Source organism: Psammomys obesus, unplaced genomic scaffold (assembly GCF_907164565.1).
Source record: "Psammomys obesus unplaced genomic scaffold, mPsaObe1.curated_primary_1811, whole genome shotgun sequence".
NCBI classification, from domain to species: domain Eukaryota; kingdom Metazoa; phylum Chordata; class Mammalia; order Rodentia; family Muridae; genus Psammomys; species Psammomys obesus.
Window position 1 is genome coordinate 51,772,593 of NW_026585895.1, and position 25,089 is coordinate 51,797,681.

The 25,089-nt window shown below is 52.1% G+C and overlaps 1 protein-coding gene across 1 annotated transcript in view; it reads left to right on the plus strand.

Annotated features, from left to right (window-relative positions):
• Positions 1 to 25,089, plus strand: part of Cfap77 (cilia and flagella associated protein 77) — a 122,609-nt gene that overhangs the window by 74,753 nt on the left and 22,767 nt on the right. The window contains exons 4-5 of the mRNA XM_055600528.1: positions 15,591 to 15,696; positions 20,271 to 20,372. Of these exons, the coding sequence (XP_055456503.1) occupies positions 15,591 to 15,696; positions 20,271 to 20,372 (208 nt within the window). The remainder of the gene's footprint in view (positions 1 to 15,590; positions 15,697 to 20,270; positions 20,373 to 25,089) is intronic.

Sequence of the window (25,089 nt, forward strand, 5' to 3'; positions counted from 1 at the left end):
CACATAGCTAGGAGAGGTGGAGATGGGAGGCTCTGAGCAGCTCCGGGGCCTGAGGTGGGAGGGGAGGACCAATGCCTGAGGTCTTCTGATGTGTCCCCACATAACACTCACACACACACACACATGCACGCTCAACATACACACACATGTACACATACACCCACATACACATATACACATACCCACATACACTCACACACATGCACACACACAGATTTTTAAAGGTTTGAATGGGCTGCTCCATTAGAAAGAGAGAGAGAGGGACAGCACATAAAGACTGGACTTCCTGTGCTTCTAGACAAATGGGAAGCTGATGCAGCAGGCCTCACCCCATGCTGGCTGTGCTGTGGGCAGGGTCCATGCCCTCCATCTACCTGTCCTCACTAGTACGGCCTCTCAGGTCTGTATGTGTGTCTCTGTACCACAGCTGCTGGAGACTGGCAGGCTCTTTATTTATTTAGTTAGTTATTTTTGAGACAGCATTGAGTGTGTCCCAAGCTGGCCTCGAACTTGTTATGAAGCCAAGGATGGCTTTGAACCACTGATCCTCCTGCCTTCACCCACCCATCCCTCCCAAGTGCTGACATCACAGCTGGTCCACCATAGCTGTTCTTATTCTCTTAGTGGTCCTTTCTTGTCCTTTGAAGGGTCAGTGCTATTCTAATCACTTGGACATCAAGGTTGTTTTGCATACACAAAGCTAACCCCTGCCTTTTTCTTGTGTAGCAGGGTCAACCTGATGTAGGTCCTGAGAGGGAGGGTAAGGCTTTATCTTGAGGAGGAATGTGAGGGGCGTTGCATAGGTTCTGGTTTCAGCTGGGAAGACATCCTCTCTGGGGTCAGGCAATTGTAAGACACTGATAACTCTCCCACTTCCCTTCGCTCTCCCATGCCAGCATTCCAGCTAGGCTGGGATTGTCACGTCTCATCACTGGTGCAGAAGGCCACAGCACAGATCTCAAAGCAGGCTGTAACCTGAGGCCTGTACACAGACATGTCTGGAGGCCAGAAATGTAGCTATTAGAGTCCTGCTTAATTATTGATGCATTTTAATAAGGGCTTGTGGGGAGGGGGCGCCCACGCCTTTGCATTTCTTAATTGTTCCTGCTGCTAATTGGTCCAGTGACTCAGAGCTATGCAGCCAGGGAGCTGATGTGGTCCAGGCAGCTGAGGCTCTACCGCTGCCCTGCCTGAGAGCCTTCACTACTCTCGAGTGAAGGCCAGCCTGATCACAGGCCAGATGAGCTCTACATACACCTGTCTGTCACTGTCACTGTTCCATGTTGGAAACCATTATCTGCATCCTCACCAAGTGACAGGACAGCTCCAGCGTGTGTGTGTGTGTGTGTGTCCATTCCTTTAGAACCTTTATGTTTTCCTGTTTTCAGAGAGGAGACAGAGGGTCAGAGTGGCAGACTGGCTTGCCTGGGGATGCTCTGCATGGGGCCAGGAGTTGGTGTGGCCTGAATCAGGTGACAGGGATAGAAGCACTGAAACTCCAGGCAGACGTGACGTGGCTCAGGATGATAGTGGAGTTTCCCCTGCAGTAGGGTCAGCTGGTTGGATTTCCTGAAAGTCCTTAGAGCTACATCTAAGCATAAAGGAGCTCAGTGGGGTCCCCCACCTCACCCGCATCACACATTACCTGTGGAACCAGCCTAGGAGGGGAAGAGGTTTATTTGGTGTTCAGAGCTTCGAGGTGCCTGGTCCGTAGGCAGGTGGCACTGATGCATTGTGCTGTGCCCGTTATGGTGAGGGGGGCATGGAGAGTGATGTTCCTCACGGTGTACAGGAAGGGGGAAGGGAGGGAGAGAGAGAGCACACTATGGTCCCAAGGCCTTTCTAGTCCCTTTCAAGGGCATAATTTTGTGTGACCAAAAGACATCCAGTTAGGCTGTGCGTGTTAAAGGCCCCACCTTCCAGTTCCGTCCTGGTGGGCTAGGTAGGCACTCCACAAGTCACGCCGCTTCTCTCCCCTTCCCCCACCCCTTCTGTGGCTCTTACTGCCAACAGACTCAGACTCTGTGAGGGAACACCCTGAGGCCTCACCACACGCCTGCTCCAGGCCTCTGCTCGTCTCAGTATCTGCAGTTCTAACTCTAGACTTTTAACCAGAGAGGTCCTCAGTAAACAACGGCTGTGTGGCCACACCGAGATCCAAGTACCCAGCCTGTAGCAATGCAGCCCTTCCACAGAGGCTGGTTCTCATTAGTTTGGTCAGGACAGACAGATTAGGGAGCTGAAAGCTTTGGGAGGGTGGAGGAGTGAGAAGCAGGGACAGCTACCTCCGACTCTCGGAGGGTGCTCTTCACCCTGCTCTCAGGCATCACCAGCCTGAGACAAGAGTGAAGGATGGAAGAAGTCTCACAGGCAGTTAAATAAATGCTGACAGGCCATGTGAATCTCTCTGCCAGGCTGATTTATTTATCAAATTTACGATGGACCCATCAGTCACACTATCTTATTTTGCTTCTGCTGGAGCCAATACCCAAATCCAAGCCAGACATCCAAAGTCCTGGGAGGGGAGGAGATGCTTAGCTGGAGTAGACAGGTCCCTCAGCAGCCACAGGGCCCTGGCTGACCACAAGGGGGAGCCAGGAGATCTGGGGAAGGCCCTGGCGGGTGCCATGCAGAATACACAACTTCGGGCCCTCCCACAGCTTTCAGCATGCCTCTCATCACAGTAAGAGTCTCAGCCTCCAGGCAATTTTTCCTTCTGTTTGCTCAGGCCCCAGAAGGCTGAGACAATGTCAGCTTCATCACCCACTGTCATTGTGAGGCTGGGGAGCCCTAGCCTATGGTGTGTGACACTTGGGGTTCCATCCCCAAGACAGCAGAGAAAGACAATTGTCATCAGAGCCTTAGTGTCTGGTGGGCACGAGCAGGTCCTGGCTAAGTTTTGGTTGGAGGGAAGGCATGGCCCAGGTCTGTGTCAGGCCTCCAGACAGTGACTGAAGGCAGAGTCCTCCCTTGGAGAAGGGACAGAACAGCAGGCGCTCCTGGGTCACTTCACAGGCTCTGCTATGGCCCCTCTGCTGATGTGCTGAGTGAGTAGCACGATATTGCCTCAGAGGTTGAAATTCAGAAAACGGGAGGTGACCTCCCCAATGCTCAGGTCACAGCTGGAGGATCAAGTTTTAAAAATGCCAAGCAGAGCTGTGATCATGACTCAGTTGATAGTTTGCCTGATGTGCACAGAGCCCTGGGTTTGATCACCCCAGCACTGGAGAATACCAGGCATGGTGGTGATACTTGGCTGTAACCTTGTGGTGGAAGTGGAGGCAGGACAAGAAGTTCAAGGTCATCTTCATCTACATATGGAGTTCAAGGTCAGCCTGAGCTATAGGAGGCCCAGTCTCAAAAAGAGAAAGAAAGAAAGAAAGAAAGAAAGAAAGAAAGAAAGAAAGAAAGAAAGAAAGAAAGGAAGGAAGGAAGGAAGGAAGGAAGGAAGGAAGGGAAAGAAAGGAAGGAAAGGAAAGAAAGAGAGGAGAGAGTGTGGAGGAAGAGCAAGAGGAGGAAAGGGAGAAGAGGAGAAGGAGGGAGGAAGAAGGAGAAGACAGAGGAGGAAGAGAGGAGGAGGAGAAGGAGAAGGAGACACTATGTGTTTAGAAGAAGGTCCCCTAACCAGACAATAGCCAGAGAGGAGCTTCCAGGATAATGTGTGGCACAGGGAAGGGGTGCCAAGACAGGACACACCACATCTGGCCTCAACTCAACTCCCTGAGACCATGTCAAAGACGATGGAGGGGCTTCAGAGACCCATGTGAGGACCACTGAACCTGGAGGCCACACTCCTGGCTGGAATTCACCCTGTCTTCCCTTTGTGACCCGTCCCCCCAACACACTATCAAATTAAGTGCTTACCGGTCCAATGAATGGAAACCAACCTCCCTGTTCTATCACTGGGGAAACTGAGGCTCAGAGGGTCATTTGACCAAGGCTGCAGAGCCAGTCAGTGGTAGTGCCAGGGTTAAACCAAGCTCCCTCCATGGGGACTTTTGTACACACAGGCTCCCAGGAGGCAGGAGAAGACCCTAGGAGAGAATGTGCTTCTACTGGAGCAGTTACTGTAGTGCTGAGGGTGGCCTGGGGCAGTTGTGCTAGCCCACTAGCCAGATGAGCTTGGAACACCCTGTTATGGTTTTCAGAATGACCCTGATGCTTGCTTCCGAGGACCCAGCTTTCCCTGAAGCAAAGCTGCTGATCTCCCGGCAGCTCCTGTGGTGAGCCCTGGAAATGGGCACGGAGAGGTTCTTTTCCTGCACGAAAGGTCACAGTTTTATCCAGTGGAAGGGTGAGGGCTCAGTCAGGGGTCTTACAGAAGCTGAAGGGGATCCCAGATGTGGTGGCTCTGTCTAGCATCTGGATCGCCCAGCAGGGACAGGAGTCCCTGTTCTCAGGGCTGCAGCTTTCCATGAAGCTGGATCTCCAGGGAGTCAGGCTGACTGGGGCTCAGGCTGAGCAGTGGCCTGAGATGAGCTTGCACTTGGGGTTCCTGCCTCTTTGGGGTCCTCCCTCCTCTCCTTCCTCATGGGCTTTGTAGCAGAGCCGGGACAGAGACATTTTTCATACTTTGCTGTTTCCCCTTTGGCCCTCTGGCTGCCCAGACAGAGATTTATCCCCAGCCTGCTGCTTGCGGTATGGGGAACAGGGGGCCCGTAATGGATCGTGCTGCAGCTCCCATGGGGCCTTCCAGGCCAAACCCCATCCATCAGGAGCTTCTGGGTGCCAAGGTCAGCGCTAACAAGGCTGGCTGCTTCCTCCCGGGGCTTCCTTGCCACATCCCCCGCCGCCAGCTCTTCTTCAGGTTTTCCCAGAGTTAGGCTTCCGTGAGAGCCAGAGCCAGCGGCGCAAAGTCGGCTGAGGACCAACCTTCCAGCTGCTGGCTTCTCTCCCTCTGCAGCATCCTACTCTCCACCTCGTCCAGGGGCTGCTGGGGGCTGGTGGGTTCTGCCCCCTGGTCACACAAGGGTGCAGAAAAGCCATACTGCTGTAGGTTAAACGTTCTTGATGAAAACCAGTTTCTACTTCCCAGCACACCGCCCTTTCTATGGTTCCTACCCTTTCTGGAGGGGTGATCAGCTGCTTCTCTTGCCTCCAGGTCAGGAGCCCTCATGGTGAATTTCCCAGCCCTCTGGAGAATGTGCTTTTCAGCCATCTTCTTTCCTGCTTCAGCCCAAGGCCCTACCACATTGGGGGGTGGGCGCCTGTGCTGAGAGCTGCTAATTGAATCACCCTGATGATGAATGTTAAGTTGCAAACGACTCCCTAGACAATCTAGAAGTTGGGGCCAAGCTGTGGCAGGGCCTCCTCTGCCATTAGCCTCTGTGGTAGACCCATAGACAATTAAGAAGTAATGGAGGGCTCAGCATCTAATTAGCCCCCCAAATCCTGCCAGGACCTGGGCACCGCCCTTCCTGTTGTACAAAAGAAAGCCAAGGCATAAGGCAGGAGGATGGGTGTGGGGGTTGACCAGCCCTCCTCAGTTCCTGCAAGAGACAGATGGGCAGCAGGGTGAGTCCGCTGCAGGGCACCTACTCTGCGGCAACCTTCACAAACCATAGGTCTGGGGGTGGGATGTGCCCTGGGAAGTTGCGGATTCCTTGGCTCTGCCCAGGCCAGAGAGTTGGAATGTCCCAACCTACACACAGGCATCTCTGCTTTCGTGTGTATATGTGGATGTTTGGGTGGGTGACAGCGTGCACGTGGAGGCCAAAGGTTTCATCCCTCAACACCATCTACTTAGTTTTCGTGAGGTAGAGGCCCTTACTGGCCGAGTAGACTGAACAGGCTGGCCATGAAGCCCCAAGGAACTGCCTCTCTCCACTCCCCCAGAAGTGGGATTGAGTTTGAGCCCCAAGCTCAGCTTTCAGGTCCCGGTTCTTACAAGGCAGGCCCCTGATGGACTCAGTCATCCTGCACTTCCACCTTCTCCCGAGTTGTTGTTGGTTTGGACAGCAGAAGCAAGGGCAGCTGATCCAGGCTGATGAAGGGGCTGGCGTGCATTGGGGGAATGAGGGTGGCCTCCTCTTTCTGGAGCCTGTAGAAGGGCTTCTATGCCCTATGCCCAGACCACTGTCTTCCTGAGCCGATTCTCCCATTCTTATAAGTCTGTGATCTTATTTCCTGGTTCTGCTGGGGAGAGGAAAGATAGACTGCAGGCTGATTTTAAAAGAAAGAAAAAGCATTTCATGTGTCCCTGAAAGTGTGTTGGGATTTTGTTAAGTTACCTCCTGGTCTAGATGGACACGCAGACTCTGCCTCATCCTGCTTAGTCACCTTTAAGAGCTCTCCATTCTCTCATCCTTTCCTCTCCTTCCAGGGCCCTCTCTACAGTGCCCAAGGTGGGGTGATTTTGAACAGTATGAGGTGTAAGTTGTGCATGGTGCCAGCATGTGGCAAAGGCTGTCTTGTCATACCATGGGGCTGAGGGCTTCCCACATGAGACAAGGTAGCATGCCAGCTTGGCTCTTGCTTCCCTTAAAGCCACTGATGCCATTTCTGGGGTCACCTCACGACCTCATCTAAGTCTAATAAGGAGTGGTGGGGATTTTGCCAAACACAAGCACACGCCAGTCTAACGACAGCATCCGATAATTTTTTTTTTTTTTTTCAATGAGAGCAGTGGTCTTCCTGTGTTGCTTTTAAGACAGGGTTTCTCTGTGTATCCCTGTCTGGCCTGGAACTCACTCTGTAGACAAGGCTGGCTCCAAACTCTGGAAGTGCTGGCATTAAAGGCGTGGAATCAAGGAATCAAGGACCGGCTTTTGACCCAAACTGGAAGAGAAGTACAACCCACCAGACGCTCCACTTCCGGTCAAGGTCTCCGGGCTGTACAAGGCGCCGAAGGAGGGCACTGTCCAGTTTTCTTTTTCATTTTTAGTTATTCTTTTTAATTTAAAGATTTATTTAATGTATATGAGTGCCCTGTTTTCATGTGCACCGGAAGAGGGACTCAGATCCCATTACAGATGGTTGTGAGCTACTGTATGGTGGCTGGGAATTGAACTCAGGACCTCTGGAAGATCAGCCAGTGCTCCTAACTGCTGAGCTATCTCTGCAGCCCCTTCTTTTTAAGTTATATTTGAAACAGGATTTTGCTACGTTGACTAGCCTCAAGCTCCATATGTTGATCAGGCTAGCCTCAAACGTGCATCAATCCCCCTGCTCCTTCTCCCCAACAGCTAGATTTACAAGTGTGAGCCACCATACTCGGCTCATTGTTCAGCAGTTCATCCCCTTGAGGATGTGTGGATGCCCAGGCCAACAGCTCCTAGCTTCCCAGGAGCAGCAAGCTGCTGGCGTATTAGGGACGGATTTTAATTTTATTTTAACAAAATAGCTGTCTCCACTGGAAGAGGCCTCAAGCGTGAAAGAAGGACCCGTCTGGAGTGGAATCACATTGAACAGACCTCCGTGCTGTCATTGATTTTCTAGGAAGAAAAAAATCGCCTCTGGCTACTAAATGGAATTAGTAGTCACTGATGACCAATTATTTTAGCCCGCTGTGAACGGTGCGCTGCACTGAATCCAGTTTGTCAGACCCGAATCTCCTTCTTAAACACCTTTCAACACATGTGTACCTAAAGTCCCTCAGAAGGTGCCTTCACTTTCCTGGCTCCCGCCAAGTTCTGGTCTCGGCAAAGTTTTAATGAGCCTCTCGGATGAAGATGAGTTTCTATGAGAGGGGCTCTCTGATCCACAGAGCTCTTGCACAGAGGCGGCGGGCAAATCAGAGCTGTCAGGCCTCATTTGTGCCCACCCCGCACCACACTGCACCCATGTCAACCTAACGTTTGCAAATGATCCCCTCCGTCTCCCTTGTGTGCTCACCCCGAGCCTTCATTGGAGATCAAGCCTTGGTCTGGGGTATCAATTGCAAAGCTTTGAGGGTAGATTTGATGGAACGAATCTGAACCTTCTCAGGGCCCACCTGGGGCCCGAGCTGATTTTCGTTTCATTTATTCCCCACTTTTGGCACCATTAGCCTTAATTGTGACATGGTGTGGCTGAGAGAAGAGCACTGGGGCCGGGAGGGACTTCTCTGAAGGTGCCTTCCAGGTTAGAGCGAAGGATTTGTCAGAACTCTTAGCAGTGGCTGGACCATCACGGCAGCCGCTCTGTGAGAACTCACAGGCCAGTCCCCAGCTAGCTTCAGAGGCAGGGGAAGCAGCAGGCTCAGTGAAGGCAACCCACTGTGGATCAGCACATTCTGTTTGTTTGTCTTTTGAGACAGAGTTTCCATGTGTAGTCCTGGCTGTCCTGGGCTTGCTTTAGAGATCAGGCTGGCCTCGAACTCACAGAGATCTACTGCCTCTGCTGGTATTTACAGGCATGCACCACCAAGCCTGGCTTGGATCAGCACATTTGTAAGCCTTGATATACAGTGAAGATAGAGCACATTTTCATTCTCTGGAAGCCCCAACTTCTCTTTGCAGTCAATCTCCTCCCCTGCTGTGACCTGGCTCAGTTCTTCCTGCCACTCCTAGAGCTGTGGACACCCCCGCTCCTCCAGCCTCTGCCTCTTTTTGCTTTGCACTCGGAAGTCCCCCAAACATCTGGGTAACTCTACTGTTCTGGGGGCTGCCTTGCCTTTCTCCCTTTACCATCCCTGGAGCCTCAGCCGCTGAGCTTGGGACCTCCAGCCTCACCTGGAGGTATGTTGTCGCATAGCCCACCCAGACGGCTTTTGGGCAGAGTTTTCAAGATCAGACCTGAATGACTGAGGACCACAGGTATCCACGACTTTAGCTGCCTGGCTTAGCTTAGGACAGCATGGCTATCCTCCAGGGACCCAGAATCTGCTCTATCATGAGGATTTCACATGTGAGGGACAGCAATACTTACTTGCCCTGAGTCCCTGCACCCTCTCTAAGGATGTCAGGGCCATCCCTGTTATGGGGTTGTCTGCAAAGTTCCCTAAGAACAGGCTCACTTCTCCCACAGCCCCTTCCTGAGCTCTGCAGATGAGCAAGGCAGCTATCCTCAAGAGAGGCCAAAGGTCTCCAGAGATACTTAGTGTCTATCGGAGGACACCTCTGCTTACACTGGATGAATTATCTGAACCCACACAGGGCCGTCCACCTACAGCCTGAATACTGGGAGAATCAAATGCAAAGACCCAGTTACAAAACACACACACACACACACACACACACACACACACACACACACCTCAGAAAATTAATAAAGGGGCTAAAGATGATAGAGAGCTGGCCTACCATGCAGGAGGTCCTGGGCTCAATCCCCAGCCATGCATAAGCCAGGCATGGCTGGTGTGTGCCCACAATCCCAGCACTTGGGAACCTGAGGCAGGAGGATCAGAAGTTCAAGGCATTCCTTGGCTACATAGTGAATTTGAGGCCAGCCTCGGCTGCGTGCGTCCCTTGTGTTTTGAGTACATTTAGGATTTTGTGTTGGCTGAATTCAGAGCTACCGTAGTCTGCAAGGTGGATCCCGTTGGACAGAGTACAACTCTAGCTCCAGCCTGGAGATTCCCAGAGAATGACCTGGGAAAGCTGGTCAGAGCAGGAGGAAACATGGACACTAGTCCCTGCCGCTATAGATGGTCTGAAGCCACCCCGTGCAGAGTACTGGCCATGACAAGAGCTCGGGGGAATGGGATTGGGAGTGCCAGAGAAAGGAAATGAGAATCCAGGGAGGAGATCGCAGATGACATCCAGGGAGCACTTGGGTTTCAAGGAAACGGGTCAGCCGAGAGGTGGCCATAGACTGCCATAGAAATGGAGCTGTCCATGTGGAGGACAGCAGGAAGCCACAGGCAGGGAACAGCTGGGGTCTCCCCTAAAACCTCAGCTCCTGTGTGGTGTAGGCAGGACACCAGGAGACATAGTGTCTGGTAACGGAAAACAATGCGTGGGACAGCCTGAGGTCTCCTGTGTAAGTAGCTAGACTCCCTGGACCTGGCCTGCAGACGTAGCTGGCTGGCCAGCCTCACTCACCCTTCACTGCTGCCCTTGGTGAGTGCCGATTAGAATTTACTGGGCCGTGGCATCTGTAGCCGGAGGCTAGGAGGCACAGCTTCACTGCTTGTGTGTGCTGTGTGACCCTGGGCAAGCCGTTTGACCTCTCTGGGCATCAGCTGCCCCAAACCCACCCTTTCCTGTGCACATTTAGTGAGGCTAAATAATTAATCTTTTCTGTGTGAACCCCTCTGGCTTCTCAAAAGAGACGTGCAGGGAGGGCAGCTGTAATTGTTACCGAAGGGGCTTCAGCCTGTGGCAAAATCATTTGTGTTGGAGTCAGAAAGAGCTTTGATAAAAGGCTGAACTAAAAGCAAAACAAAACCAGAAAACCAAGCAAACAAATAAGTAGGCTATAGCTATAGCAGAAGAAAACAGGAGACTGGCCCCTAACAAAGCCCCCTGGAAAGGTCAAGAACCAGGGGAGTGCTGGCTCGGGGGATAGAGAGCTTGCCCGACATGCAGGGAGCCCTGGGTTAGGTGCCCCAGCTTTGGCCAACCCACCATGGTGCCTTACACCTTTGCAGGCATGCCGGGTACTTGAGAGACAGAGGCCAGAGAAGCGGACGTTCAAAGCCATCCTCAGCTGTAGAATGAGTCTGAGGAGAGCCTGTCTACAGGAGACCCTGTCTCAAAATCCTAAATGAAAAATAGTCTTTACCTAGTTCTAAATCTCAAAGGGATTCTCCTGTGTGTCTGCCAGTGTTTGTTCTCTATTTAAACCGGATCCACCTGAAGCGTGAGACTTACATGGAAGGACTTGGGTTTGTTTTGTTAGTTGCTCTAAGATGCTCAGTGTCTGGCACCTGTGAGGCAGGCTGCCATCCTCCCCGGAGGCAATTTCCACCAGTTCAATCCCATAACTTACTATAATGTACACGCAGCCTGATGGATACTGAGCTAATGGAGGAAAGTGTATCTGTCAAAAGCATGCTTAAGGTTTCTTTTCCCTTTCTTCCCTCATCCCTCTTCCAATCTTCATGTGTGCATGTCCTTGTGGGAAAGCATGTACATGCGCATGCCTGTGTGCAGGTACCTGTGTACACGTGTGTGTGGGAGACAGAGCTCACTGTCACTCCTCTGGTGCTGTCCACTTTTCTGAGACAGCACCTCTCACTGGCCTGGGGCTTGCTGGTAGAGCTAGGCTGGCTGCCGCCCAGACTCAGACCTGTCTCTATGTCCAGAGTGCTGGGCCACCACACCCAGTTCTGTTTATTGTTTGGTTGGGTTTTTTTGAGACAGATTTCTCTGTGTAGCCTTGGCTGTCCTGGAACTCACTGTGTAAATCGAGTTGGCCTTAAATTCACAGAGATCTGCCTGTCTCTGCCACCTGAGTGCTGGGATCAAAGGCGTGTGCCACTAGGCCTGACCTTTTTTTTTTTTCTTTTTTAACATGAGCTCTAGGGTATTGAACTTGGGTCTTCATTACTGACAGAGCTATCCTCCCACGTATCTGTCAGGGTGGAGCCTTGTCAATTCACAGCAAACACAGAATTGGTTCTGCCCTCTGGGGCAGGCTGCCATTCCATGGTTGAGGTCCGTTGTGGCCAGAAGAGGGATGAGTGGGCTTCTGCTAGGCAGAAGGACATTTGGCCAGGGCTGTTTAAGGTGAGATAGCCGGGAACCAACCCTTGGAGGAGGCAACCTCACAGTTGAGGCGATATGCAAAGGAGAGACTACATACGGGGGTGAGCAAGCACACACACGAGCTGGCAAGGAGAGCGCCACCCAGAAGGAAAGGGTTGGAAATCTAGGAGAGCCATGCAGGGTAGACTGAATGCCAGGAGTTGAAGAGGCAGCTGAGCCTAGCGGACCGCAGCTGTGAGTCCAGGCTTAGCTCAGAAACTGGAGTCGGTGCACGGGTGATAACATCCAATTTATGGCCTGAGTTTTCTCCACACCGGGCTGGCCTCTGCACCTGTTTATCCACATTAATGAGCCAGAACAGAAACTAGCCAGCTTGTGGGTGGCCATGGAGGACCTAGGCCAGGGCTGTTCGCCATAACTCACTGCATCATAGGTTCCCCTTGGCTCAGCCCCACTGTCTCTTCCCAAAGAATAAGAATTGCTGGGCTGGCCAGAGCAGGACGCTGAGTGGGTCAGCCAGGCTGGGGGAGGGCTGAAGAGCCGGCGTGAAGTGATGGATACAGTGGGGCACTGGGAAGATGGCTGTTCTCTGGGAGCAGCCTCTTGGGGTAGATATTTCCAGATTACGCACACAGTGTCGTTAGAAACACAGCTATAAATTAGGTTGCTCAGAGGCATGGGGTGTGTAATAATTAAGTAATAAAAGCCGCCACAGGGGTACTGGAGGCAGGAACAAAGAGCCACTGTCTGTCTAGGCGAATCAAAGCTTTGGACCTCAGCTCAAATAGAATCCAGCTTAGCAGACTCCCCAGGTCCTGTCAAGGTACAGTAGGCTGAGGGAGTGAGGGAGTGGGTAGATATTTAGGATCCAGACTAACTCTGGTTGCTTTGGGGGCCACCCCAGCTGACTCATCAAAGGAGCCTGTGCCAGGACAGCAAAGAAAGCTGAGACCTGGAGCTGCCGGGCTGCTGGGACTTAGTGCCAGCCAGTTACACCAACTGGGAATGTGGGCCTATGTAGTCAGAACTTACACCCTTTCACAATAATCTAAAAGGTTGTTTTGCAATTGTTGGCTGTGCTGTTTGTGTGTAGGGGTGTGTGCATGCATGTGGAAGTCAGGGGTCAGCTGTGGGTGTTGGAGGTCAACTGTGGTGTCACACCTCAGATGTCTACCAGGGTCTCTCACTGGCCTACCACTTGCCAAGGCTGGACAGTGAGCCCCGGAATGTGCTGGTCTCTGCCACCCCGGTGCTAGGATCACCAGGGCATACCTCCACACTGGGCTGCTTTCACAAAGATTCTGGGGATTGGAGTCAGGTCACCATGCTTACGCAGCAACTATACAGACTAGACCAAACAAATCCATGGGCAGAGGTTTGCAGCCAGTGGACTTGCTGGGCAGTTCAGGGCTTGCTTCTCCTCTCGCGGTCTACCTACTCATCCTCCAGTCTGGGCAGAAAGGTTCCTGTTTGAGCTGCTCCTGACACCCTTCCTCGCTGCTTTGGAAAACTATCAGCACTATAACTGTCGAAACAGGTGTCTGTCACAGTTTCCTGGGCCCTGGAGGTGTGAGTCTCAGGAGTGAGAGAATCCCTGAATTACTGTGTATAGTGTTTCTGGCTCTGGCTTCAATTCAGGCCCAGGCAGCATTTCCCTTAGCATTTCCCAGGGCATCTTAACAAGTTGCCACAAATAGGGGTGAGGGAGGTCAGGGAAGAAGGTGGGAGCATCATGAAGGATGAACATCATGAAACCAGGTTCTCAAAGCTCTGGAGGCCTGATCCTGGGGAGTCACCTTTCCAAGTGTCTGTGGCCCTAGGGGACTCCGGCTTGCTTTCCGGGTGGCTGGAGGATGATTGTACTGGATAACAATGGTCTGGAGGGCTGGTCACCTGGTCCTTCCCCAAGCACATGTAGCAGAAGATGCCCACACCTCCCAGGGCATGGCTTCTGGAACAGTCTCTGTTGGCCACTGCTAGCAAGGTTAAAATGACCATTTATTTGTTTTGTGGTGCAGGGGCTCAGACCCAGGACCTCACACATGCCAGGCAAGCACTCTATCATTGAAATATCCCTAACTCAGAGTACGTTTATGCCATGACTGTTTTGCCACAGTGGTGGTAGTAGCAGCAGTGATGACAAAATAACAAAAAGACCAAAACAACAACAGCAACAACAACAAAAACCAAGGTAACTGACACACAACCTTTAAAGGGGTTTGGGATTTAGCTCAGTGGTAGAGCGTTTGGCTAGCAAGTTCAAGGCCTTGGGTTCAGTCCTCAGCTCTGGGAAAAAAACAAAGACCAAATAATAATAAATAACAACAGGGGTTAGCCATTCTGAACTGAGGCTGAGGTGACCCATCCACCAGGAATTTCCTAATTGCTTTCTAGTCATTTCAGCCGCTGCTAATGAGTGCCACACTCTTCTACTGATTATTAATTATCTAAATTTTTATTTATGTGTGTGGATATTTCTCCTGAATGTATGGCTATGTACCAGGTGACTGCCTGGTGTCCTAAAAAGCCAGAAGAGGACATCCAGTCTCCTGTAACTGGAGTTACAGATAGTTGTGAACTGCCATGTGGGTGCTGGGAACAGAACCTGGGTCCTCTTCAAGAGCAGCCAGTGCTGTTAATTGCTGAGTCATACCTCTAGCCCCTATTATCACATCTTTTTAGAGACAGCGTCTTAGTGTGTATGCCAGGCAGTCCTCACTGCACCCAGCTTGAATATTATTTTAAAATAAATTTTAAAAATTAACTCTTGAAGGGTAGGGAGTTGAGATAGGGTTTCATGAAATCCATGTTGGCCTTAAACTCACACAGTTGAAGGTGACCTTGAACTTGTGATTCTCCTGCCTCCACTTCCTCTGTACTGGGATATGGGAGTGTATAGCTTTATTTCCTGCAAGTTTGACACAGAGGGGTGTCTTTCTGTCTTGTGACTGTAGGAAGGTTGGCTTCATGTCTGTAGGCAGTGAGATGTCTTCCTGTCTGGTGACTGTAGGCAGTGGGATGTCTTCCTGTCTGGTGGCTGTAGGCAGGGTTGGCTTCCTAGCTCTTTGGTACCTGTAACTGGCCTGCCTCCTGAGCAGCTACTGCACACGAATATCAGAGTCCTCCTTTGTACATGGCCACTGTCCATTTGCACACTGTCTTCCACGCTGTTTAGAACTCAGCCCCAACCCAGGAGCATTTTTGTTTGTTTGTTTTCTCTGAAGGACTTAGGTCTGCATTAGCTTTGAGCCCTGCTGCTCAACTGTTCTCACTTGGAGTGCTGCCCCACACTGCTCTGGGCCACCTCTCCTCATCATCACTAAGATGATGAAGGACAGTACTTGCAGAGCACTCAGCACTGACTCAGTGTTCCAAGCTACAAGCGTTGAAGATGTCTAGTGCTGCAGAGATGGGTCTTCCTGCAAAGCCCAGATTAGTTCCCCCAGGCCAGTGGAACTGACAGATGAGGAGCAAAGTCTCCAGGGCAGAAGCAGAATTTGAGACCCCAAGGGTGGGGTCTGCCCCCACCTCCTGCATACTGGGATTATGGGAGTGTATTGCTCATTCAACTTGGCAGCATTCTTGCTGAGGTAGACCCAGGCAATCAGACACCCAGGCTATGGAGGAAGAGCCTGGGCATTCCCTAGGGATTTAGACACAGGGTGGAACACCTGCTTGGTGGGGAGTCTTTTTCCAAGTTTAGCCTCAGCAGACTGAGGGCAGAGCCTGGGTGGGTAAGGCACAGCAGAAACCCTATCCAACAGCTCAAGGGCAGATTCTTTGTCCCATCCAGTTATCCCATGGAGGCTCCCCATGTTTGCAGAGGAGTTTGTGCATGGGACCTGGCTCTCTGGGGTTTCTAGGTGCTATTGAAACCCTTTCCTGGCCCTGGGGAGGGCGACCTGCTCCGCACCTGGCGATGGTGAGGCCTGTGCCCCATGGAGAGGGAAGTGTCCATTCTGTAATTGGGTGCCCTGGTCTTGCCCAGGCCTCAAGCTCTGTGTGGCCTCCTCCCCACAGGCCGTCAACACCCTTATTTGACCTGTTACAACATCGGTACCAGCAGCTGTGGGTTCAGGAACAGAAGGCTACTCAGCACGCCATCAAACTGGAGAAGAAGCAGAAGGTAGCCCTGCCCTTCTTCTGAGGGGCATCAGTGTGCGGTTGGGGCAGGAGCAGGGGTCCAGACACACCTTGATGCAATGCAATCCAAATCTGGGCTAGTCTCAGTAATGGTCTGGTGCAGTGTGTGCCTAATCCGAGATTGTGTAAAAGATGGCTGGACACCAGTCAGCAGGCCCTGTCACCTCTGAGCTGGGATTAAGAACCTGTCACATTGACTCTTACATAGAGACCATTCCCTGAACTTCCGCTTGACTTCCTGCAGAGGAGACTAGGCCTCACTTCCACCACCCTAGACAGACACCCTAGGCAGCCCAGCGCTGCCTATCATGACAAGGTAGAAAACCATCTCTACAAGGGTGTCTTTTATTTAGGAAACATTTTGTTATTTATTACTGAATAACCTCCTGAGTGACACATCTCAGACCGAGCACCAGGAGGCAGCACCCTTATCCTTCATCCTAGAAAGGGAAAGCTGTGCACAGAAGCCAGCTCAGCACAGAGAAGTGGGAGCCGAGACCCAAACTCCCCCAGGTGCTACTGATGTGTGTGCCATTAGCAACAGCGTGAGGTGAGACTTATACCAGAAAAACACTCCCAGCTTTTCTGTGTGCTGTCCTGTACATTTTCAAGTGCTCAAAGGCTCTTTCTTTAAGATATTCCAAACTTGAGACTTCGAGAAGGTTCATGCTGTCCCCTCAGCTGGTCCAGACTCATGATTGCCACATCAGAGTCTGCGCTTTTTAGGTTTCACTGGAAGCAGAAGCAGCATGACAGACTCTGTGCCAGCACCTGGGAGTTGGAGACAGAGGATCAGGAGTTCAGGGTCAGCCTCACCTGCCATAGCAAGTCAGAGGCCAGCATGGGCTGTGGGAGAGCCCCTGCACGAAAGGAGAACGAAACCAAACCAGTCAAACACTCAGGTCTCTGGTCCTGCACCAGTCACAGCCAACACTGGAGCCTTGCCTGAGGACTGGCAAGTACCCCTCAGTCCCGGACTCAGGCTTCCAGGATCCCCATCAGGTCAGCATCTTCCCCAAAGGATCTCAGTTTGCTTCAGGTCATGGAGAAACCAAGGGTCCAGAGACACGAAGCAACAAAGACCAGGAGAGGGGGCCGGGGCTCAGTTGGTAGAGTACTTAACCAGGAAAGACCTGAGTTTGGATTCCCAGCACCCACGTTAAAACCTGGGTGCCCAGTGCTGAGGAAGAAGGGGGGTCAACTAGGAAGCTCTAGGCTCAGGGAGACTCTGTCTAAAAATATAAGGTGAAGAGCAATTGAGGAAGGTATCAGCCACCGACCTCTGACATCCATAGGCATGTTGCAACCCCAACACACACACACACACACACACACACACACACACACACACACACACAGATGAAATGACTCTCCAGTGGCTTCTGACCAGATGCGTCTGGCCCAAGTGCAGTCTTTCTTTTCTTTTTCATAAGATTTGTTTATGCATTATTTATACGGTGTTCTGTCTGCATTTGTCCTTGTATGCCAGAAGAGGGCTCATTATAGATGGTTGTGAACCACCATGCGAAGCCTGGGAATCGAACTCGGGACCTTTGAAAGAGCAGGCAGTGCTCTTAACCTCTGAACCATCTCTCCAGACCCTGCAGGCTGGGCCCTCTTGAAGCTGGGGCTCTCGCTTGCTGATTACTTGAACACTAGGAGATCAGCCATACTGGGGTTTGGGGGAGCCTTCCCAGGATCATATAGCCTTTAGGGTATGTATCTCCGAGTGGTTTGGTGTTCATCAGAGGGCCCAGCACTGAAATGTTTCCAAAGTGGCCTGTGGTTAGTCTGCTAATACCTCAAGAGTCAATGCACATTTCAGGGGAGCATTACTGCCCCAAGCTACCTCACAGCTCCACAGGGGAGCCCCCCACTTTACTCAGCAGCTGGTTCCCAGCGGCTCAGATCCTCTCTGCGATTTCCAAAGCAAACACCCATGTTGAACCAGCCTAGGGGAGAAAAATATCTTCCCTTCCATCCATCCTGGGTTCATAGCTGAGGTCTGAGTACTACAATTGATGAACAGAGTGGCTAGAGAGATGGCTCAGGAGCTAAGAACACATACTGCTTTTCCAGAGGACTGGAGTTCGGTTCCCAGCTCCCATCTCTGGTGGCTCACAGTGACCGGTGATTCCAGCTGCAGAGGAATCAAGCACCTCTGGCACAGGCATGTATGCACGCACACACACATGTCCATACACATCCAGGTGTAAAGACACACCTGCAGAGGCCAGAGGTCAACACTGTCTTCCTCGATCACTCTCACTGGGGTTTTTCGATAGAGTCTCTCACTAAACTGGGAACTCACTGGTTCACTGTCTGCCCAGCCAGCCCTGGGATCTGCCTGCCTCCACTCCCAAAGCTGAGGTTACAGACACATGCCACCACAGCCAGCTTTCTAGGTGAGAACCCAAACCCAGCTCCTCACACTTGCCTGGCAAGCACTTTGCCTGATGAACTGTCTCCCCAGTCCCTATTCCAAGTCTTCGTAGGCACTGTGTTGTCCCGAGTATGGCCGTGAAGCTGCCAGGTGCTAGGGCCCCGTTGGAGATGATCTCAACTTCCCAGGCTTGAAAAGATGATCAGTTTCTCAGGCCAAACCCCCCACATCCTAGAGGAGGCCTGGCTCTGCCATAAGCCCACTGCTGAAGGGACACCCTGGCTCTTGGACAACAGTGACCTCAAATGAGGTTCTTGGTGACAGCTGCCAGTTAGTGAGCAGTGACCTTGGGCTGGCTATTCTGCTCAAAGCACCGTGGACAGCCCTGCAAGAACCATGCTGTCAGGCACTGGCACACCTTTTCTAGTCAGGGAAATGCAGCATTGGAGAGGACACAAGGCCGAGGCTGTTGCATTTCTAAGCCCAGCATGGCCACCTCTGACTAGACAGTCTCTCTGCCTGACTTAAAGTCTCAACCTTGTTCTAGAAGGCAGAGTGAATGTCCAGCTGACATGCTAGGAAGTGCCTCGTAGACACACATTAGCAGCACAGCTCAAGCACACGAATCTGTAGAGATAAAGCCTGTTTCCCTTCCTCCAGTTCCCTAGTTTTCACAGACGTTTGCTTCCACCTAGGTCACTTGAGCCAGGTAGGTCCTAGGGTTTTGCCCTTTTGGGCTAAAACAGTTAGAAGAGTTCCAGGAACGGGAAGGCCATTTTACAGCTTGGGCTCATTTGCTACAAATGGTGCCCTGAGATTTATAGAAACCTGTAGAATTCAGATCTAGGCCAGCAAAGGTTCAACCCCTAGCCTACCCGGGGCCTGTCCCCAGGGAACTGCCACACCAAAGACTGTAGGGAGCAAGGCAGTAAAGGAGCAAAGGAACAGGCTGGGGAGGTCCTCCTAGAGAGGCCTAGAGGGAACCCCATTGGTACCTGTGTCTTCCCACACCTCACTACTCCAGGAATGGCTCCAGCATCTCCCAGCTCTGCAGCTCCGAGATCACAGGGCCTGAAGGACTGATTTCCACTGATTCCCCACTCCTTGGCTACGGGTGGACACCCTTCACTGTGTCCTGACATGCTGAGGGTAGACCTCTTATCACCACGCCCTGTTCTAAGGGCTCCAGTAGTATTGGATCGAAACCCAGGCTTGACCCCATTTATCCTGTTACTGCTCATGAGCCTCATTTTCATAGTCACACAGAGATTAGGGCTGCACCCTCTGAGTTTGGAAGGGACACAGTCAGTCCCGGACAGACACCATGAACTACAAGACTGGCTGTGGACCTGCTGGTACCTGTTAGTGGGCATTGAACTCAGGTTCAGAAGAAATGGGCTTCCCCACATTTGACACCTACTAGAGACCTCCAAGACTCTAGATGTTCCCAAGTTCCCTCACTCGAAAGATGCCCCCTTCCTTCCTGCTGAACAGACCATCACAGGGACCTGCTCCGTGGGACAGTGACACCCTGATAAGTCATACATTTCTTTTCACAGATAGCAGGGCTTCCTGCTAACCATAGGAACTGTGTTAATTTTAGGGCAGAAGGTGGGCATGCTGGCGATTCCCTCCCAGCTGCTGCTCTGTGGTCAAACTAGAAACCAAAGCAACTGTGAACTGTACAGAGGATAGGGCAAGCGGGGCGGAGCTGTGAAGTGGCCTGGGAGAGAGATCAGAGCCTGCAGGAGGCTGACCCTCGAGACTGCCACCCTGCAATCCCAGCCCCCACTCCGGAGCACCATGGTCATTGCCCTGGTGTGTCAGTTGTCTTGTTGCTATGACATGTGTGACAAAATGACTTAAAGAGGGAAGGATGTCTTTTGGCTCTCTGTCTGAAGATACGTGTGTCCATCGTGGCGGAGAAGGCATGGAGGTGGGAGTTAGTTTGCATCAGTCAGGAAGCAGGGGGAGACGAATGCCTCTGCTCAGCTCACTTCCTTCCGCCGTTCGGTCCAGGACCCTAGTCTGCCACAGCAGTGCTCACGCTCAGCATGGGTCGTCCCTCCTCAGTTCGCCTAGTGCAGAAACTAGTCCACAGACCTGCTCCGAGACGGCTTGTTTTTGTGGTGATCCTGAAGCTCCAGTACCTTACCCTGTCTTCCGGCCCGCAGGTGATCCTGGGGAAGCTGTACGAGACGAGAAGCAGCCAGCTGCGGAAGTACAAGCCGCCCGTGAAGCTGGACATCCCCTGGCGCATACCTCACTTCCAGAAGGTGAGTGTCGCCTTCACCTGCCCAGCAACGCCAGTGCCGGTGCTGATGCCGCCTTGTCTGAGAGTTCTGTGGGCTTCTGACCCCTGATGCTCAGAACATAGCAGCAGGCGCAGCTGACATCTGGGAACCTTTCCTCCATCCAGGTTCTCCGCCCACTCATCAGAGCATCTGCTTTTCTTCTTAATGTGTGTGTGACGGGTGAGGTGGCCTGCACATGCGTGAGCAGTGTGTGAGGGGTGAGGTAGTGTGGACATGCACGTGTAGTGTGTGATGGGGTAGTGTGTGAGCCTGTGTACGTGTGTGAGTGAGGATGTCTGCTATGAGAACAACTTTGCGTATCTCTCCTGTCTTTCACCTGAGGCCAGGTGGACTCTCGTGTTGGTTGTACGGAAGGCTAGCTGGCCCAAACATCTGGGTGTTCCCCTATCTCCACTTTGCATCTCGCTGTCGTACACTGGCATTGCAGAGGCAGGCTATGGCACCTACTTCACATGGGTGCTGGGATCTGGACCCGGGGCCTCATGCTTGTGCAGCAAGCACTCTGCCCACTGAGCCATCCCATCAGCCCTCAGCTAAGACTCTTGATAAGCACCCATGGACAAACTGCTGAGATTGACCTGCTTCCTAGACAGGAAACATGAAGGATGCTGGGAAGAGGCAGAGTCTTGGGAGATCTCAGGTCATCTCAGCACAGAGCTGGGATGGCTGGCTACCCAGAAGTGGAGGCTGTCTGGGTAGAGAGCATCATTCTTGTGAGAGGCATAGTGTATCTTGTATGAGGAAGGTGCACGCAGATGGGAAACAAGTGTGTATTCTCACTGCCAGTCCTCCGGAATGATGGCACCCTGTTGAGAGGCAATGACCTTAGGTTCCTCACCTCCATCCCAAGTGGAGGGGGTTGCTGAATGAAGATGAGTTGGGGTGCAGGGGCCAGGCTGTGACCTTGCTCTTTCACCCATGTGGTCCTGTAACATCCACACAGAGACTCATGTTCAGCAATTTTTAGCAGGACGAGGGTAATGGAGAGCCAGGGGGTTAGCACTGTAGACTAAGGGAAACAGACGGACTGAAGATGCTGGGTCAGGACAAGAAGGAGGCTGCGTGGGCCGTGTGCTCAAGCCGGGCAGAAGGAACCTTTCTTGAAGGTCATGGGGGACATCCCTGTCCCTGTCAAGACAGCTGCACAAGCAGTATTCCCAGCCAGCCGGCCCGGCTGTGCTGCCTGGAACTGCAAGTGAGACAGTGAAGGGGCCGCTGCCTTCCTGAGCCTAATGCGCTTGAACAAGCTGCCGAGCTTCAGCGGGAAGGCTGCTTGGCCCGGCTGGATGTGGCCTCTTGTGTCCTGCCCAAGTGGCCTCCATCAACATATGTCAGTGACCATGTGCCCCGCTGCCCATCAGCCCAGGCCTCTGCTGAGCTCACAGCAAATGTCATGACCGAACACTGATCGAGAGGTGGCGGGAGTTGCCGCCACACTGCCTCTTCTTAGCACCTGTCAGCTCGGAGTCTCAACATCAACCCCCTCCCCCCTCTGCTTTCTCCATCTCTCACCATGTCCCACACAGATCTCTCTACTCAAATTCGGTTGGTCACAACCTCCTTGTAGGCTCCTCCCTGTTTCATTTCCTCCTTGGCCTTTTTTTCTATTATGCCAGTGGCCAAGTACATGCAGGCATCTGGGTGACATTGCCAGTGAGGCACCAGGACCCCCAGCGCCCATAGGCACAAGATGCCCTCCAGGTGCCCTTTATTTTTACTATGGCTGGCTCTGACAGGAGCTTGCAAGTAGATATGATTCGGTGCTTCAGTTTGCAAGAGAGGGGATTTGTCTTGGGATCTGGGGAGTTCTGCCACTCATCAGGACTTCTGAGGTATTGTTAGAGGTAGTTACCCAACAATGACAACTCTTCCTTGTGGCAGGCATTGTGTGTGCCTAATATGGAGTAGACGATGTCATTTTATCCTCAGAACAAACATCCCGACCCTGCCTTGCAGGTGAGATGTGGTTTTCTTAACAAAATCTCAATTGTTTGATTTTTTACCAATAAAGGCTAGAGGGCAGGATGCTGTGGTGAAAGCCTGGTGCTCAGGGAGGCAGAGAAAGCACCAAGCTGAACTTCCTTCTCAGCCAAAGTCCCTCCCTTTTACTTCCTGTGTGTCTCTCTATCCCTCCTCCTCTCTATGTTTTTTTTTTTTTCTTAATGAGCCTATATTCACTTCCTGACAAGTGGTTGCTTGCTCCACCTCTTGACCTATGGTTGACTTTGTCTAATCCTGTTCACAACATTCAAGCAGAAAGCTCTTAGATTAAAGGTGTGTGCTAGGGCTGAGCCACACCACAACAAGAAGTAGATTTTTTTCAAATAAATAACAATCTTGGGGTTCACAATGTGATCAAATATCCTGCAACAGAAGTAGGCCCAGTGCTTCTCCAGCCTCCCTAGAGCGGCTATCCTGGAACCTGGATTGTGCCTTTGTTGCTCATGTTGCTAACACAACAGCTGATAGATATTCTCCACCGATGAAATGAGCCAACTCAAGCTAAATCAAAGGATAAAGGCAGGTTTATTGGGGGCAGCTCTATGATGGGTTCACCGGTCCCAAGGAACGAGGCCAGGGAAGTTACCATACACAGGGAGATAGAAAAGCAGGGGGCAGAGAGAGAGAAAGTGGGCACAGAGACAGAAAAGAGAATCAAAATGTCTGGATTATATGGTGAAGAGCCTCTGGCGGAGAGGCACAACCCCTAGCCTGGAAAGTTCAGGTAGGGACTGAGGGATGCTGGGAAAACCTGGAGGACAGGTTCGATTTGGTTAAATAGGCACCTTAGCCTCTTGTTCTGGATCTGAATCCCAATGCTAACTACCTTATAAAGAGGAGCAGGGACAAGCCCAAGACTTTCCTGTGTGTCTGCCAAGGATGCCCCTAGGATCCTGCAAGTTAATGTCCAGTCACCCTGTCCAGTACGAGGTCCCTGAAACACCACATATGTGCCAGGTTCTTTGAGTGGGACTGCTCAAGAACAGTATCTGCCCAGCAGAGACCCTTCAACCCCTGAGAACTGCCAATACAGGACATAGGCCAACAGCAATATTGACCGAGCCTGCAGTATACACTAAGTGTTGGATAAGCACAATTTGTAGGTACCAGTACACCAGTGTGGATGCTGAGGATACAGCCACCTTAATCTTGGGGCTCCTGAGACTCCTCCCTGCCTCTGAAGCACCCCATCAGTCCTTCCTCATCACTAAGCGGTGCTGTGGGCCTCACTTTGATGAGCTTAGCAACTTGGCAGTCAGGTGATTAAGTGGACAGTCTTTCATCTTCCTCAATAAACGTGTAAGTCCACAAGAACCAGGCTTCAAGGCCCTAGCCATGTCCCCAGAGCTAAGCAGGGTGCCCAGCACAGGGGAGGTGGTGAGTAACCCCTGGAATGAATGGATGAATGAATGAGTAACCAGCCCAGACTGAACAAAGATTTTCAAAGCCTCTCACAGACACAGTGAAACCCTCCTACCCACACAGATGCCCCAGCGCTGCCATATCCCTGCCGCCAATGCGGAGGCTGTGCTCAGAAGGCGCGCCAGGGCCGGGTCAGGCTGCTGTTGTTTCATGGCACATGAAGCCCCAGGAGGGACTTTGTCTAGGTCGCATGTCACTGCTGATCTGCCGCCCCCACCCTGGCCCCATTATGATGGGAAAATGCACTTCCAAAAAAGTTGAGCCTGTCAAGGTGATGGATAACCTAAATGGACCCTCCCTGCTCACGAACAGATGTCGAGGCTGAACTCTGTCAGAAATAATTAAACACCTTTCACATGGAAAAGCAGCAGGCAGGGTGGGGCGTCCACCCCATGGCTGGGTCACTGTGTCAGACAGTGCTTTCTGCTCCCTCGAAGCCAGCCACAAGGGGCCCTGGGAAGACCCTTAGACTTCAGGATGAGAAGAGAGTGGTAAAGGAAGACAGGGGCACAGGCCTGTAGTGGGCCCGGCAGGCAGGGCCTCTGGTGGCCCTGGCTTCTCTCTGGTCTCTGTGTCCTGCAATTGTCAAGTGGTAGCAGTGCCAGGGTAGAGGGTTACCTGGCAGCTGGTTTGGGGCCTCGTAGCCAGGATGTTAATAATGTGAGGGCCCAGTTGAGACGCTTGGGCGTTGGCAGCCCCAATCTCTACATGCAAAAATGAGAGAGAAGGCTCAGGCCTGGGAGGCCTATTCTAGACCAAGACTCCACGGGTTTCCACTTACCTGACCACGGAGCCATTCAGGAAGCAGAGCAGAGACTTTTGGGAATGAAAGGCCCCAAACCATTAGGAAACTAGCTCAGACCCATTTTTGAGTTCTCGTATGGGGGACAGGAAATCATCATCTCCCGCAGAGCCACAGAGCTGACCCTCTCTACTCCCAGTGGGAGGCTCTGCAGTGTGAGCTGGGGGCCTTAGAGGCAGATAGAGGCCAGTGGCAGGGAAGTGGGGGTGGCCTGGTGTGGCATTTGTTTGGGCAAGAGAGCCTCCAGCACCAGTGAATCAATGGTGATGGTACCTTGCTCTGTCAGATACTGCCTGTCTAAGGCTCACATCCTTTTCTGTAAAATGTGCTAAGGAAGTTCTCTGCAGGGCACTCGGTTCACAGTAAGCCAACCATGCGTGCCCTGATATTGGAGGTGAGTGTTCATCCATCCATCCATCCATCCATCCATCCATCCATCCATCTACCTATCAA